This window comes from Sander vitreus, chromosome 2, assembly GCF_031162955.1.
Source record: "Sander vitreus isolate 19-12246 chromosome 2, sanVit1, whole genome shotgun sequence".
Taxonomy (NCBI): Eukaryota; Metazoa; Chordata; class Actinopteri; order Perciformes; family Percidae; genus Sander; species Sander vitreus.
Genome location: NC_135856.1, coordinates 2,515,253 through 2,530,252, shown reverse-complemented (window position 1 = coordinate 2,530,252; position 15,000 = coordinate 2,515,253). Strand labels below are relative to the sequence as shown.

The 15,000-nt window shown below is 45.1% G+C and overlaps 1 protein-coding gene across 1 annotated transcript in view; it reads left to right on the top strand.

Annotated features, from left to right (window-relative positions):
• Nucleotides 1-11,571, top strand: part of etaa1a (ETAA1 activator of ATR kinase a) — a 12,875-nt gene extending 1,304 nt beyond the window's left edge. The window contains exons 2-6 of the mRNA XM_078272911.1: nt 1,686-1,817; nt 4,722-4,792; nt 6,627-6,739; nt 7,851-9,316; nt 10,719-11,571. Coding sequence (XP_078129037.1) covers nt 1,686-1,817; nt 4,722-4,792; nt 6,627-6,739; nt 7,851-9,316; nt 10,719-10,825 — 1,889 coding nt within the window. The 3' untranslated portion in view covers nt 10,826-11,571. The remainder of the gene's footprint in view (nt 1-1,685; nt 1,818-4,721; nt 4,793-6,626; nt 6,740-7,850; nt 9,317-10,718) is intronic.
• Nucleotides 11,572-15,000: the final 3,429 nt, after the last annotated feature.

The following is a 15,000-nucleotide window of genomic DNA, read 5'->3' as shown; positions in this document are numbered from 1 at the left end:
AAAAGTGTGCCAACGCAATTCTTGATTGGCCAACGGCACATTCAGACCAAATGATTTATGATGCGATGATACTGGTGAACCCTGTAAACATTAACACCCCAAAACCTTAAAAGAAGTCCACTGGCGACCGACTACAATCATTAGATCTGAGAAAAAACATTTAGGCGCATTCATGCGGTAGGGGTGAGAACGATAGCACGATATTATCGTCCCAGCTCTAGTAATTGAGCTTTAGGTGCTGCACCTATAATGGTGGAGAAAACCATAGACCGTTAAAGAAATGGACCAACAGGTCCCGTGTCTCTGGACGGAGACCAGTGAAGGACATTAGAAGCTCTTTCCCGGTGATGGCTGAGCGTTACTGAGCAGCCTCCAACTGAGCTTGAAGACGTAGATGTGACGTGAGCAACCTGTCTGAAAGTTGGAAGTCTTCTGGTAGCTGTGCCAAGAGAAATCTCAATCATTCCCAATCTAGCAGAGACGGAGAGCGTAGGTATATGTAAGGAGATAACATAGACACAGGCTCATTATTGATCACTAAAATGATAGTTAACATTAGTCATTACACTTAAACAGCTGATGGAAGTCCAAACTGCCTGAGAGCTTCTCCTGTACTATACGGTAACTCCTCTACTATGAGACAGGAAGTCTCGTGGTTATGACCCAATCGTTAGCCTATTGTTATAAAAACGTCTGCTACGGAGCCATAACGTGAGCTACAAGGTAATGGAGCCTTTTATACATTGTCGTGTTTCTTTAGAAATAAACAACGGACAAATAGAGTCTTTAAACGCTTCAGATGTAAAGTTATTCTCTGTCAAAGTGACGTCAAAATGAATGGCAGTCAATGGGATGCTAACGGGATGCTAACGGGAGGTGATGGCTTGGTAGCATCAAAATGGCGCCATAGGAGCTACGCTTTGTGGACGCTTGCTTACCCCCCTGGGGAAAACTAGGGTTGGGTATCGTTTGGGTTTTTTCCGATACCGGTGCTAAAACGCTACTTTTAAAAACGGTGCTGGTGCCTGAACCGAAATATATATAATATATTTATAATGTATATAATAGAAAATATAAAAAAGGAGCACAAAACGACAGTTGGCGACATTAAAGAACGGCTTGTGTATTGCTAAGACCATATGGTCAAAATTAAATGATTGATTAATAATGTATTAACAATAACTCATAACAATGACTTATTTCACCAGTAAATTGCTGATAAACGACAAAAACAGGCACCAGATGGGAAAAGGGTATTTTACAATAACTTTGAATGCGCCACGAGGCTGGCGAGTTTCAAGTGAACGCACCGTCTGTGTTGTTTTTCCGACGTTGGCAGCTGCAGTCAGACCGTTACGCCCCGCTGTTGGAGTCCTCTACAGGGAAATACAGTCACACTTTACACCGCTTAACGTAAGCTGTCAGCATTTTAACCGTTGGGTTTAATCCAGCTACTAGCTAACGTAACGTTAGGTAACGTAGCATCCCGTGCAGCGATGCTTCACGCACCGAAATGAGGAACCGAAATTTTCGTTCTTATTCAGTCTCGTTACTACCGTTTACGTCGGAACCGGTGCCTTATTGGCACCGCGTTTCGGTACCCAACCCTAGGGAAAACACTGTTGTTGTTGTTGTTGTTTCTGAATCTGTTCCTGAATCGGCTGTTGGCGTTTCTTCTCCTCCAGATTTTAAGACCCCGACGAGGATCCAGAGACCCCGAGCCGTCGGGGGTTTCAGTGCCGAATCTCCGCACAACGACTCTGACTTTCAGCAGGACATCATCTGGGACGCCACCTCTCCGTCACCCAACCGACTTGGTAAACTTCAGCCCTTCCAAAAGTGATCCCATGTTAAAGTGCCCATATTATGAAAAAATCACTTTTTTCTGGGATTTGGGGAGTTATTTTGTGTCTCTGGTGCTTCATACACACTGTGAAAACAACCCTCCATGCTGTTCTGAGTGAGCTACGGTTTCTGAATGTGTCCTGTCTTCAGTCTCCGGGTGAGCTGGTCAACATCTGCACGGCTTTCTACGTCACTAGCTGAGACGAGGGGCCTAGGGGGCTAACCGTTAGCATGCTAGCTCGTTCTCAATGGCACAACACTGCTACAACACACACTAGTTCACCATAATCTCCAAAAGAACTACTTCCATGTCCCTGTTCTGCAGGTATTCACACAAAGGTGGAAGTATTCCCTCGTTTAGAATAAGTCTCCCAGCTAATCCTGCCTTGTTCTACTGAAGTTGGAGAAACAGCTAGCTAGCTCATGTAGTCCTTACCTAGCTACTGAGCGTGTAGTCCTTACCTAGCTACTGAGCGTGTAGTCCTTACCTAGCTACTGAGCGTGTAGTCCTTACCTAGCTACTGAGCGTGTAGTCCTTACCCTAGCTACTGAGCATGTAGTCCTTACCCTAGCTACTGAGCATGTAGTCCTTACCTAGCTACTGAGCGTGTAGTCCTTACCTAGCTACTGAGCATGTAGTCCTTACCTAGCTACTGAGCGTGTAGTCCTTACCTAGCTACTGAGCGTGTAGTCCTTACCTAGCTACTGAGCATGTAGTCCTTACCTAGCTACTGAGCACGTAGTCCTTACCCTAGCTACTGAGCATGTAGTCCTTACCTAGCTACTGAGCACGTAGTCCTTACCTAGCTACTGAGCATGTAGTCCTTACCTAGCTACTGAGCACGTAGTCCTTACCTAGCTACTGAGCACGTAGTCCTTACCTAGCTACTGAGCATGTAGTCCTTACCTAGCTACTGAGCGTGTGGTCCTTACCTAGCTACTGAGCGTGTAGTCCTTACCTAGCTACTGAGCATGTAGTCCTTACCTAGCTACTGAGCATGTGCGACTGCCAACAAAGATGTTCCAGCAGTGAGAGGTCTCACTCTGTAGCTAAAACAGAGACCTGAACACAGGGTGAAAAGAGGAGCTGCAGCAATGAGCAGTACAACTAAAATATGGTGTTTTTTGAAAATTAAACCATGTAAACCTATTCTGGTACAACCTCAAAATACAATTATGAACCTGAAAATGAGCAGAATATGAGCACTTTAAGTGTATTTCCTCCGGAAGTTAGAACGGAAGTACAAAGAGTCGTTGCTGTGGAGATGATACACCGTCTCGTCTCGTTGGTGTAAACTGGCAGCTTTCAGAACGTCATCAAATGTCTGGTTTTGTCCCCAACTCAAAGATATTCATTTTACTGATAGACAGACAGACATATAGACAGACATATAGACAGATATATAGATAGACAGACAGACAGACGTATAGACAGACATATAGATAGACAGACAGACAGACATATAGACAGACATATAGACAGATAGACAGACAGACAGACAGACAGACATATAGACAGACATATAGACAGATATGTAGACAGATATATAGATAGACAGACAGACAGACAGACAGACAGATATATAGACAGACAGACAGACAGACATATAGACAGACATATAGACAGATATATAGACAGACATATAGACAGATATATAGATAGACAGACATATAGACAGACAGACAGACATATAGACAGACAGACAGACAGATATATAGATAGACATAGAGACAGACAGACATATAGACAGACAGACAGACATATAGACAGACATATAGACAGACGTATAGACAGACAGACATATAGATAGACAGACAGACAGACATATAGACAGACATATAGACAGACATATAGACAGATATATAGATAGACAGACAGACAGATATATATATAGACAGACAGACAGACAGACATATAGACAGACATATAGACAGATATATAGATAGACAGACAGACAGATATATAGACAGACATATAGACAGATATATAGATAGACATAGACAGACAGATATATAGATAGACAGAGAGACAGACAGACATATAGACAGACATATAGACAGATATATAGATAGATAGACAGACAGACATATAGACAGATATATAGATAGATAGACATATAGACAGACAGACAGATATATAGACAGACAGACAGATATATAGATAGACAGACAGACAGACATATAGACAGACAGACGTATAGACAGACAGATATATAGACAGACAGACAGACAGACATATAGACAGACAGACAGACATATAGACAGATATGTAGACAGACAGACAGACATATAGACAGACAGACAGACATATAGACAGACAGACAGACGTATAGACAGACAGACATATAGATAGACAGACAGACAGACAGAGACACACACACACTTTATTCATCCTGAGGGAAATGTTAGGCATCCAGTAGCTTAGACAACCATAACACAACAAACACACATACACACACATATATATCTCACATACATACAAGTCCCTCACGGAAATGTAAAGAGTGAACAGTTAGTGAAGTGATAACAAAGGTCTGGTATGGACTGACCATGTGATGCAGTGACCCTGATAAGGTGCTACATGGCAGAGGTGGTAGTGCAAAAGTCAACAGTACAATAGCTTATTATGAAATATTTACTATGACTATGAAGAGACAAGAATGTAAACACTGCCACAGAGGAGAGAATAAACTACAACATATTCACATTTAACAAGCTGACATCAGAAGTTTCACTGTATTTCATTTTTTTTAAATGACTCATCTTTTCGATTATCAAAATAATTGGCAATTAAAAGTCAACGACAACGGCTTTTGGTCAACGAAAGAAGCTTTTGAAGGTTTTGAGCTGCGTGTTGATTCTGATTTTCTCTTCAGGCAAAAGAGGCAAGAAACCGCCGGTCGCAGTTGTGAACATCTCAGAGATCGTTAAACGGATCGCTCCGAAGGTCAGTAACACGGTTGGGTTGGTGGGATTAGATATCGCCAGTAGGCTGGTTGACACCGAAGGGTCTGGGGAAGCTTCATTCACAGCCCATTTCCAAAGGGGCGTCACCAACGGACGCCGCTCAAATGCCTCTGGGCGCACCAATCGGCGCGACGAAGGAGCGACGGAAAAACATCTCAACCAGCGAGCATGTTGCAGCGTGTAAAGCCCGCCTCAACGGTTGTGATTGGTGTAAAGCCCGCCTCAACGGTTGTGATTGGTGTAGAGCCCGCCTCAACGGTTGTGATTGGTGTAGAGCCCGCCTCAACGGTTGTGATTGGTGTAAAGCCCGCCTCAACGGTTGTGATTGGTGTAAAGCCCTCCTCAACGGTTGTGATTGGTGTAGAGCCCGTCTCAACGGTTGTGATTGGTGTAGAGCCCGCCTCAACGGTTGTGATTGGTGTAAAGCCCGCCTCAACGGTTGTGATTGGTGTAGAGCCCTCCTCAACGGTTGTGATTGGTGTAGAGCCCGCCTCAACGGTTGTGATTGGTGTAGAGCCCGCCTCAACGGTTGTGATTGGTGTAGAGCCCGCCTCAACGGTTGTGATTGGTGTAGAGCCCTCCTCAACGGTTGTGATTGGTGTAGAGCCCTCCTCAACGGTTGTGATTGGTGTAGAGCCCGCCTCAACGGTTGTGATTGGTGTAGAGCCCGCCTCAACAGTTGTGATTGGTGTAAAGCCCGCCTCAACGGTTGTGATTGGTGTAGAGCCCTCCTCAACGGTTGTGATTGGTGTAGAGCCCTCCTCAACGGTTGTGATTGGTGTAGAGCCCGCCTCAACGGTTGTGATTGGTGTAGAGCCCGCCTCAACGGTTGTGATTGGTGTAGAGCCCGCCTCAACGGTTGTGATTGGTGTAGAGCCCGCCTCAACGGTTGTGATTGGTGCCTCGATTTGAAAAAAATGGAAATGGGCTTGAATGGGCTCTTGGCCAGACTAACTGGCAGAGCAAATCTCTAATTTTCCGGAAGTTTGTCAGGGTTTTCCCAGACTTTATCGCCAAGGGAGTAGGTTTTGTTTCAACATCGAGGGGGGGGGGGGGGACACATTATAACCGGGGGTATGTGGGTCCCTCCCCCCCAAAACCTTTTGAGCTGCAAACACTTCATTTCCTGTGTCTGAATTCTTTGCAAAACGTATATTTACTGGTATTATTGGTTTACTGGTCTCTCTCTCTGTCTGTCTCTCTCTCTCTCTCTCTGTCTCTCTCTCTGTCTCTCTCTCTCTCTCTCTCTCTCTCTCTCTCTGTCTCTCTCTCTCTGTCTCTCTCTCTCTCTCTGTCTCTCTCTCTCTCTCTGTCTCTCTCTCTGTCTCTCTCTCTCTGTCTCTCTCTCTCTCTCTGTCTCTCTCTCTCTCTCTCTCTGTCTCTCTCTCTCTCTCTCTCTCTCTGTCTCTCTATCTGTCTCTTTCTCTGTCTCTGTCTCTCTCTCTCTCTCTGTCTCTCTCGGTCGCTCTCTGTCTCTCTCTCTCTGTCTCTGTCTCTCTCTCTCTCTGTCTGTCTCTCTCTCTCTGTCTCTCTGTCTCTCTCTCTGTCTCTCTCTCTCTCTGTCTCCCTCTATCTGTCTCTGTCTCTCTCTCTCTCTCTCTCTCTCTCTGTCTATCCCTCTCTATCTGTCTCTCTCTGTCTCTCTCTCTCTGTCTCTCTCTCTCTCTCTCTCTGTCTCTCTCCCTCTCTCTCTTTTTTGTCTCAAAACCTAGCCGTGTAGATGTAGCCTGAATCACAGCTCAGATCAGCAGATTCAGAGCCAATGAGCAGTTTGTATTGATATTGTTGCTGTGCTGTTACTCGTCTCTCTGAAGCATGGCAGGCCAACGGTTGCCGAGCCGACCCTACAGCAGTGGATCGGAGACAGCGCCACCATTCCCTGCACGCCAGATGTTCAGGTTCCCAGACCCAAGAAGAAATCCCCGAGGTGGGTTTCAGAAGAAGCAGACAAGTACACATTTGTTTTGTTGTGACATCTCGGCCATCGCTGAGCTTTAAAGGGAGCTAAGGTTCAGAGGTTGGGAAATAATGTCCATTAACTATTTCAAAGGCCGTTCCTGTGACTTGACTAGAGGCACTGACCTTAGCGTCGTCGTCATTCAATACCTAAGGAGTAAATCTCATCGGCGTCAGTGAGCCAATCAGCACGCACTGTACGTTACACACAGAGACCAAGGGGGTCAGCTTCGCTTCAGAGCTCGAACCTCCTATGGCGCCATTTTGATGCTACATAGCCATCACCTCCCGTTAGCATCCCGTTAGCATCCCATTGACTGCCATTCATTCTGACGTCACTTTGACAGAGAATAACTTTACATCTGAAGCGTTTAAAGACTCTATTTGTCCGTTGTTTATTTCTACAGAAACACGACAATGTATAAAAGGCTCCATTACCTTGTAGCTCACGTTATGGCTCCGTAGCAGACGTTTTTATAACAATAGGCTAACGATTGGGTCATAACCACGAGACTTCCTGTCTCATAGTAGAGGAGTTACCGTATAGTACAGGAGAAGCTCTCAGGCAGTTTGGACTTCCATCAGCTGTTTAAGTGTAATGACTAATGTTAACTATCATTTTAGTGATCAATAATGAGCCTGTGTCTATGTTATCTCCTTACATATACCTACGCTCTCCGTCTCTGCTAGATTGGGAATGATTGAGATTTCTCTTGGCACAGCTACCAGAAGACTTCCAACTTTCAGACAGGTTGCTCACGTCACATCTACGTCTTCAAGCTGTGTGTGTGTGTGTGTGTGTGTGTGTGTGTCATAATTCTGCAAAGTCACAACAGTGGAACGTACCATAATGCCAAAGGGGCGATAGATAATACATGTTCACATAATGAGTAAACAAAAACAAACAAGGAAGATAAGTTACTTTACCTTTTGACACACACACGTGCAAAATAATAGTTTTTTCTTACGATTATGTAGTTTTTATGATCGTCAGGAGCCAAAATCTCGATTACAATGTGATTAATCTCCCCCCCGACGTCCAGTCTGTCATCTCAGTGAACTAATAGTTTTGTTTGTCGCAGGCCAAACGGCGTGGACGACCTGCTGAAGCTCGCCAAACAGTTTGACTTCAACATGTTTCATCAGGACGAAGACGCAGCGGAGCAGCTGCACCAGCAGAGCCTGGAGCTCCTGTCGGAGGACATCTTGGATTTTGAGAGCGACTTTTCACCTTCGCCTCCCGGGAACCGTCCGCCGGCCACGAAGGCTACAACAGACGCTCAGCCGCACGCGGATCAACACATGGAGGACGATCTGGATTTCCTGTTCGACGCGCCGACCCAACACGTGAGCGGGAATCTGAGTCAGATGGCGTCGACCGCTCCGCCTGCTTCTGGGAAACCGTCGGCTTCCTCGCTGCCTCCGCCTTCTGGCGTTCCCACGACACACGCACACGCACGCAAGGGCGCTCCGGCACACGACGAGTTTGAGGACGACTGGGCGAACGACGACTTCCTGAATGACTCTCTAGTGTTGGAGATGACGCAGAACCCGCAGAGCTTTGTCGCTCCCAAGCACTGTTCAACCCAGAAAACACCAAGTTCAGTGGCTAAAGTCGTCCAATCAGCTGTTCCTCAAGTCGTCCAATCAGCTGTTCCTCAAGTCGTCCAATCAGCTGTTCCTAGGGTCTTCCAATCAAGAGTGACGAATAATACGTATCAAAGGGAAAGTCCTGTTCCTCAAGTCGTCCAATCAGCTGTTCCTCAAGTCGTCCAATCAGCTCCTTCTAAAGTGGAAAAGGACAACGTGCGGCAAAGAACGACTTTCAAACTGGAGTCTAATCCGAGTTTCTCTGTTGGAAGAATCCCGACGGACGCGTGGGCGACCTCGAAGGTGGGTTCCAGTTTGAAAAAATCCGAAAATGGCGCTCGGCTCACGTTGGCGCCGTTTCCTCAAAGGACCTCTGTTCCCAGAAACAACACGGCCGCGCCGTCGAACCCAACCGCTGCGAACGCGTCTCGAAGCTTTCCGACGAGCCCGGCGGTAGTTTCGTCTCGCGGCGTCCCGGACGAGGACCTGTCTGCGTTCTTCTCATCCGAGCCGGCGTGGGACGACCCGGCCGACGACGACCTGCTGTGCGAGATGTGCGACGACCTCGAGAACCAGATCCAGAGCGCGGAGAGCGTTCCCGCCAGACGGGCTCTCCCCGCGCACCAGAGAGAGGCTCTACAGCCGTCCAACAGGATGCTACCGCCAGCCAATCAGCAAGCTTTCCCCCCCAAAAAACAGACCCTAACCCCAACAACGCGTCTCCCCGCTGCGCCAGGAAGAGCCGCTGCTGCTGGCCCGTCATTGGCCGCCGTCTCTTACGTCACAGCGACGGATTCTTTCAGATGCACACAAGCCAAAAACACTTCAAGCTCCACGAACGTCTCGGCGTGCGTGCAGGGCGGCGGCCCGGGCCCGTCAGCGCCGCCCTGTAACGCCCGCAAAGACCAGTTCACCTTCAAGAAGCCAAGCAACGCAGTTGCTACAACGACCAGCAAAGGTAAGAGCGCGTCCACACTACGCCAGCACGGTATGAGGAACGTGCGTGATATGTGATAACGTTGTTGAATATGGCGAGAACGGTAGAACTCGTCATACGTTGCTTTTGCCTTTTTCAATTTTTTGTCTCTTTTTGAGGTTTCTTTGGACAGTTCTTTCAACGTTTTTTCGACTTTTTCAAGTTTTTCTTGGCACTTTTCCCGAAATTTTTGTTGCTTTTGCCGACGTTTGACGTTGTCTTTTTTTCCCGACAATTTTTTGACGTTTTTTTGAAGTTTTCTGTTCAATTTTTGAGGAGTTTTTGTCGGCGTTTTTTTTTGGCGCTTTTTCCAACATTTGTCGCCTTTTGATGTTTGTCTCTTTTTTCCAAGTTTTTTTTTTCCGACAATTTTTGGGATGTTTTTTTGTCCCGGGACGTCCCGAGATATTTGGAGATCTCACAACAGTTTCTTTCAGACTTTTTCTGAAAGAAACTCTTTCAGTTTCTCAAATTCTCAAATTTTCTGGAATTTTTGTTGCTTTTGCCGACATTAGTCGCCTTTTGACATTTGTCTTTTTTTTCCGAGTTTTCGACATTTTCGACAATCTTTCGACGTTTTTGTCGGGTTTTTCTTTACACATTTTCTGTTGGCAGTTTTTGGGAGTTTTTCTTGCCTTTTGAGGTTTCTTTGGACAGTTTTTTTCAACCTTTTTTTTATGTTTTTTCAAGTTTTTCTCGGCACTTTTCCCGAAATTTTTTGTTGCTTTTTCCGACATTTGTCGCCTTTTGACGTTGTCTCTTTTTTCGAGTTTTTTTTCCCAACAATTTTTGGGATTTTTAAAGTTTTCTGTTGGCAATTTTTTGAGAGTTTTTGTTGCCTTTTTCGCATTTTCTTTTTTAGCTTTTTCGACATTTGTTGCCTTTTGTCTCTTTTTTTGGAGTTATTTTCGGGGGGGAAAAACAACGTTTCTCCTTTATGGAGTTGTTTTTGTCGCCTTTTGATGTTTGTCTCTTTTTTCAAGTTTTTTTTTTCCCCGGAATATTTTTGGATGTTTTTTTTTGTCCCGGGACGTCCTGAGATAGTTGGAGATCTCAAACCCTTAATGACGAGCCCTGTCACATATTCAAAGATTGTAAAATGTTTTGTTTTGTTTTTGTTATTTCTTTTTTTACGAGTTCTGCAGAGAAGGGAGACTGGCGTTGGTCACGGCTTGGAATGAAAGGGAGAAAACAGGACACATTTATTGTCATAGTGTCTTGCCTGGGCGGCCGCCTAAGCTGCAAAGTGCTGCGGGAAACCCTGCAGCCCTAGTCCACACTGAGCAAAGCCGTTTCCTTCTTTAGACACACCCTTTAATATCTCGACATCTCAACGTTGGAGTGGATGGAAACCCAGCCTGTGTCTTGTGTGTTTTCTCTGCAGTTGTGGGTAAGTGTTCGGCGGCAGAGATCGAGCTGAAGAAGCAGCAGGCGATGGAGAGAAGACGCCAGCGTCTGCTGGCCGCCGGGAACCTCCGCGCTCCAACGTGACGGAGAAAACCTGCTGGCGACTTCCTCGGATGTTTCCACGAGTCTCGTACTCGTGTATGTTCTTGTCAAATTAAACTGTAATAATATTTTTTAAAGTGCTCATATTCTGCTCATTTTCAGGTTCATAATTGTATTTAGAGGTTGTACCAGAATAGGTTTACATGGTTTCATTTTCAGAAAAACACCATATTTTAGTTGTACTGCTCATTGCTGCAGCTCCTCTTTTCACCCTGTGTTCAGGTCTCTGTTTTAGCTACAGAGTGAGACCTCTCACTGCTGGAACATCTTTGTTGGCAGTCGCACATGCTCAGTAGCTAGGTAAGGACTACATGCTCAGTAGCTAAGGACTACTAGCCAGTCAGAAGCAGAGTATGAGGGCGTGCCCTGACAGTACCTAGGTAAGGACTACTAGCCATTCAGAAGCAGAGTATGAGGGCGTGTCCTGACAGTACCTAGGTAAGGACTACTAGCCAGTCAGAAGCAGAGTATGAGGGCGTGTCCTGACAGTACCTAGGTAAGGACTACTAGCCAGTCAGAAGCAGAGTATGAGGGCGTGCCCTGACAGTACCTAGGTAAGGACTACTAGCCAGTCAGAAGCAGAGTATGAGGGCGTGTCCTGACAGTAGCTAGGTAAGGACTACTAGCCAGTCAGAAGCAGAGTATGAGGGCGTGCCCTGACAGTAGCTAGGTAAGGACTACTAGCCAGTCAGAAGCAGAGTATGAGGGCGTGCCCTGACAGTACCTAGGTAAGGACTACTAGCCAGTCAGAAGCAGAGTATGAGGGCGTGCCTGACAGTACCCTAGGTAAGGACTACTAGCCAGTCAGAAGCAGAGTATGAGGCGTGCCTGACAGTAGCTAGGTAAGGACTACTATTCAGTCAGAAGCAGAGTATGAGGGCGTGCCCTGACAGTACCTAGGTAAGGACTACTAGCCAGTCAGAAGCAGAGTATGAGGGCGTGCCTGACAGTACCTAGGTAAGGACTACTAGCCAGTCAGAAGCAGAGTATGAGGGCGTGCCCTGACAGTACCTAGGTAAGGACTACTAGCCAGTCAGAAGCAGAGTATGAGGGCGTGCCCTGACAGTACCTAGGTAAGGACTACTAGCCAGTCAGAAGCAGAGTATGAGGGCGTGTCCCTGACAGTAGCTAGAGTAAGGACTACTAGCCAGTCAGAAGCAGAGTATGAGGGCGTGCCATGCTAGCAGCTAGGTAAGGACTACTAGCCAGTCAGAAGCAGAGTATGAGGGCGTGCCATGCTAGCAGCTAGGCGAGCATTATAACGTGTGTTCCAAAGTGACCACGTTTGTCTCTGAAGTAAAGGCTGGACTACAACAGAGCTGTTTGGAGCAGTTTGTGAACAGTGTTTTCTGTTGGAGATGGTAAGTCCCTTTGGGGGGGACTTTGGGCTTTTTCACTTTGTAAACTTATAACATGCACAAAAACAGATATATAACACAATAAAGGAAAGGGGAAAAAGCCAAAAAAGCATAATATGAACACTTTAAAAGGCAATTTGGTCGCTGCCTAAAAAGTATGGAATCTGATACCCAGCCCTATGAATTACACGTATGCTGATTGTCAGTTTAAAGGGAAGAAAGTCTCCGTTTGTCGTAGTTCTACGTAGTTTTGTGTGAAACCGCTCCGTGAACTACATCTCTTGTCTCGCACGAGATACGCCACCTAGCTAGCTAGCTTAGCATGACTTTTTTAATCACCAGACACTCATAACTTTACGTTATTATGTTAAACCGATGTTATTTTATCCGTCTTAGAAATAATTTAACCAACAACAAACTGAAGTCACCTGTCATGTCAGCGTTGGCTCTTCATTTGTGTCATTTATACTTTATACATATTTGTTCTTTAACTCAAAACCAAACTAACAGTCCACTGATTTGGGAGGTATTTTCTGTCAGCGTTTCCCGCTGCGTGCAGTCTTTGTGCTAAGCTAGGCTAACCACACACTGTCTGGACGGCCTTTAGAGAAAGGTTACATCCTGGTACCACACACACACACACACACACACACATACAGAGACACACACACATACATACATACAGAGACGCGCGCACACACACGACACAGACACACATACATAGACGCGCACACACAGACACACACACACACATACAGAGACACACAGATACACATATATATGCACACACACATACATACATAGATGCGCACACACACACATACACATAGACATACATAGACACACATACACACACACACACACATACACATAGACATACATAGACACACATACACACACACAGACACACATATACACACACACACACACACACACACTGGACGGCCTTTAAAATCTAATAGTCAGATTTATTTCGAATTTATTTTTAGATGTTTGTTTGTTTTCTTAATTTTCTGTGAAGCACTAACTGATCTCAGTGTTTGTGTCAATAAAGCTTTTATTGTTGATTTCATCCTCTGTGTGTTATTATGGGATGTTTCTATGTGATCCGTCTGCAGAGACACTGAGCCCCAGACAGTTTAGTGATAAAGGAAGAGGATTAGGGACACATGTGAGTTTAAACTCAAATACTTTCTTCACCACGTGACCCTAATCCTTTTTACGTAGAAGTCACGTACAAGTACCTTTTACAAACAGCACTGGAGTAAATGTACTTTACTTTCCACAACTGTACTTGTACTTCTGTCCACTCCTTTTCAGACACTTAAAAAAATAAAAAATGTCATCAATGTTTGTCATTCTCGATACACTTTCTATTTTGTGTAATATTATAATTTTCTGCGCGACCCTTTGTTTTATTTCACGTTAGAAATACATTTCAATCAGTCAGCTGACTGTAACAGGCTACAGACCAGTAAAGTTAAAGGACAACACACAGGTTGCACATTTATTTCTTCACTAGCAAGGACCGCACCATCAGCCAGATACGTTTTGAACAAGTCAATAATGAAGGATGACGTTGCTGTAATCAGATCAGTATATATTTAGTATATATGTATGTTTATGGAAAACATGCATGTGTACAGACAAGGCTAGCAGCAGCAGACATGTTTCTGGTGTGAAAGGACATAGAAAACGCCACACAACTGACACGCCACGCAGCCAGTGTGCAGGAGGCCTTAGGACCTAAAGGAGAGGAACAGAAAGAGGGAGGGAGGGGTGCCGAATGAGAGGAGAGGGTTAGGTGGGTATTTATAGGAATACCGGAAGAGGTGCGTCTAAGGTGTGGCCCTCCTCCTGAAGCTCTGCTAGGTAGCGTCAATAAATAAAACAAATATTATTCCTTTAAAGCAGTAGTGTCAAACTCAACTTCACTACGGCCACGCTGGAAAAACAGAATCACATCCAGGGCCAGACGTGTACCGTTTATTGACGGGCTTTTATTTAAGAGAAAAGTCACAGATTTTTGTATTATTGCATGTGTCATAACGTCTTCTCAGTTACAGCTTGGTTCACATAAAGCCCTAAAAAAAGTTCCTTAGACATCATAGAAAAAAATCGCCGAAAAGGTTACAAAAGCATCTAAAAAAAACTTAGAAAAAAGTGCCCAAAAGAGTGAAAACAATGTGCCAAAAACGGTGACAAAAAGTGCCAAAAAAGGTGACTAAAACGTAGAAAATAATGTGCCAAAAACATAGAAAATAAAGTGCTCAAAACATACAAAAAAGTTCCAAAAACATAGAAAATAAAGTGCCAAAAACATACAAAAAAGTTCCAAAAACTGTGACAAAAAGTGCCAAAAACGTAGAAAAAAATGCCAAAAACGTAGAATAAATGTACCAAAAACTGTGAAAATACTGTAAAGCCCAAAAGTCTGCGAAAGTGGCAGAAAGGTTGAAAAAAGCGTCGGAAAAAGTGACAAAAACTTCAGAAGAAGAGACAAAACGTTGAAAAAGTGACAAAAACCATGCAGGCCAGAATGTATTGTGAACCTAAATTGATATACGGGCCGGATCAAAGTCTGCGAGGGGCCGGATTTGGCCCCCGGGCCTCGAGTTTAACACGTGTGGTTCAAAGATACATATTATTGGTTGTCTGTCTGCGAGCTCTCTTCATTAGCAGTCTGGCAGCTGTCTGATGGAGCCGATATTGGCTCCCGGCAGGTAAGCCGAGCCGCGCTGCTATCTGCAGACAGGTGTGTAACTGGAGTCCAAATCACAGGCACGCTGATGCAATCTG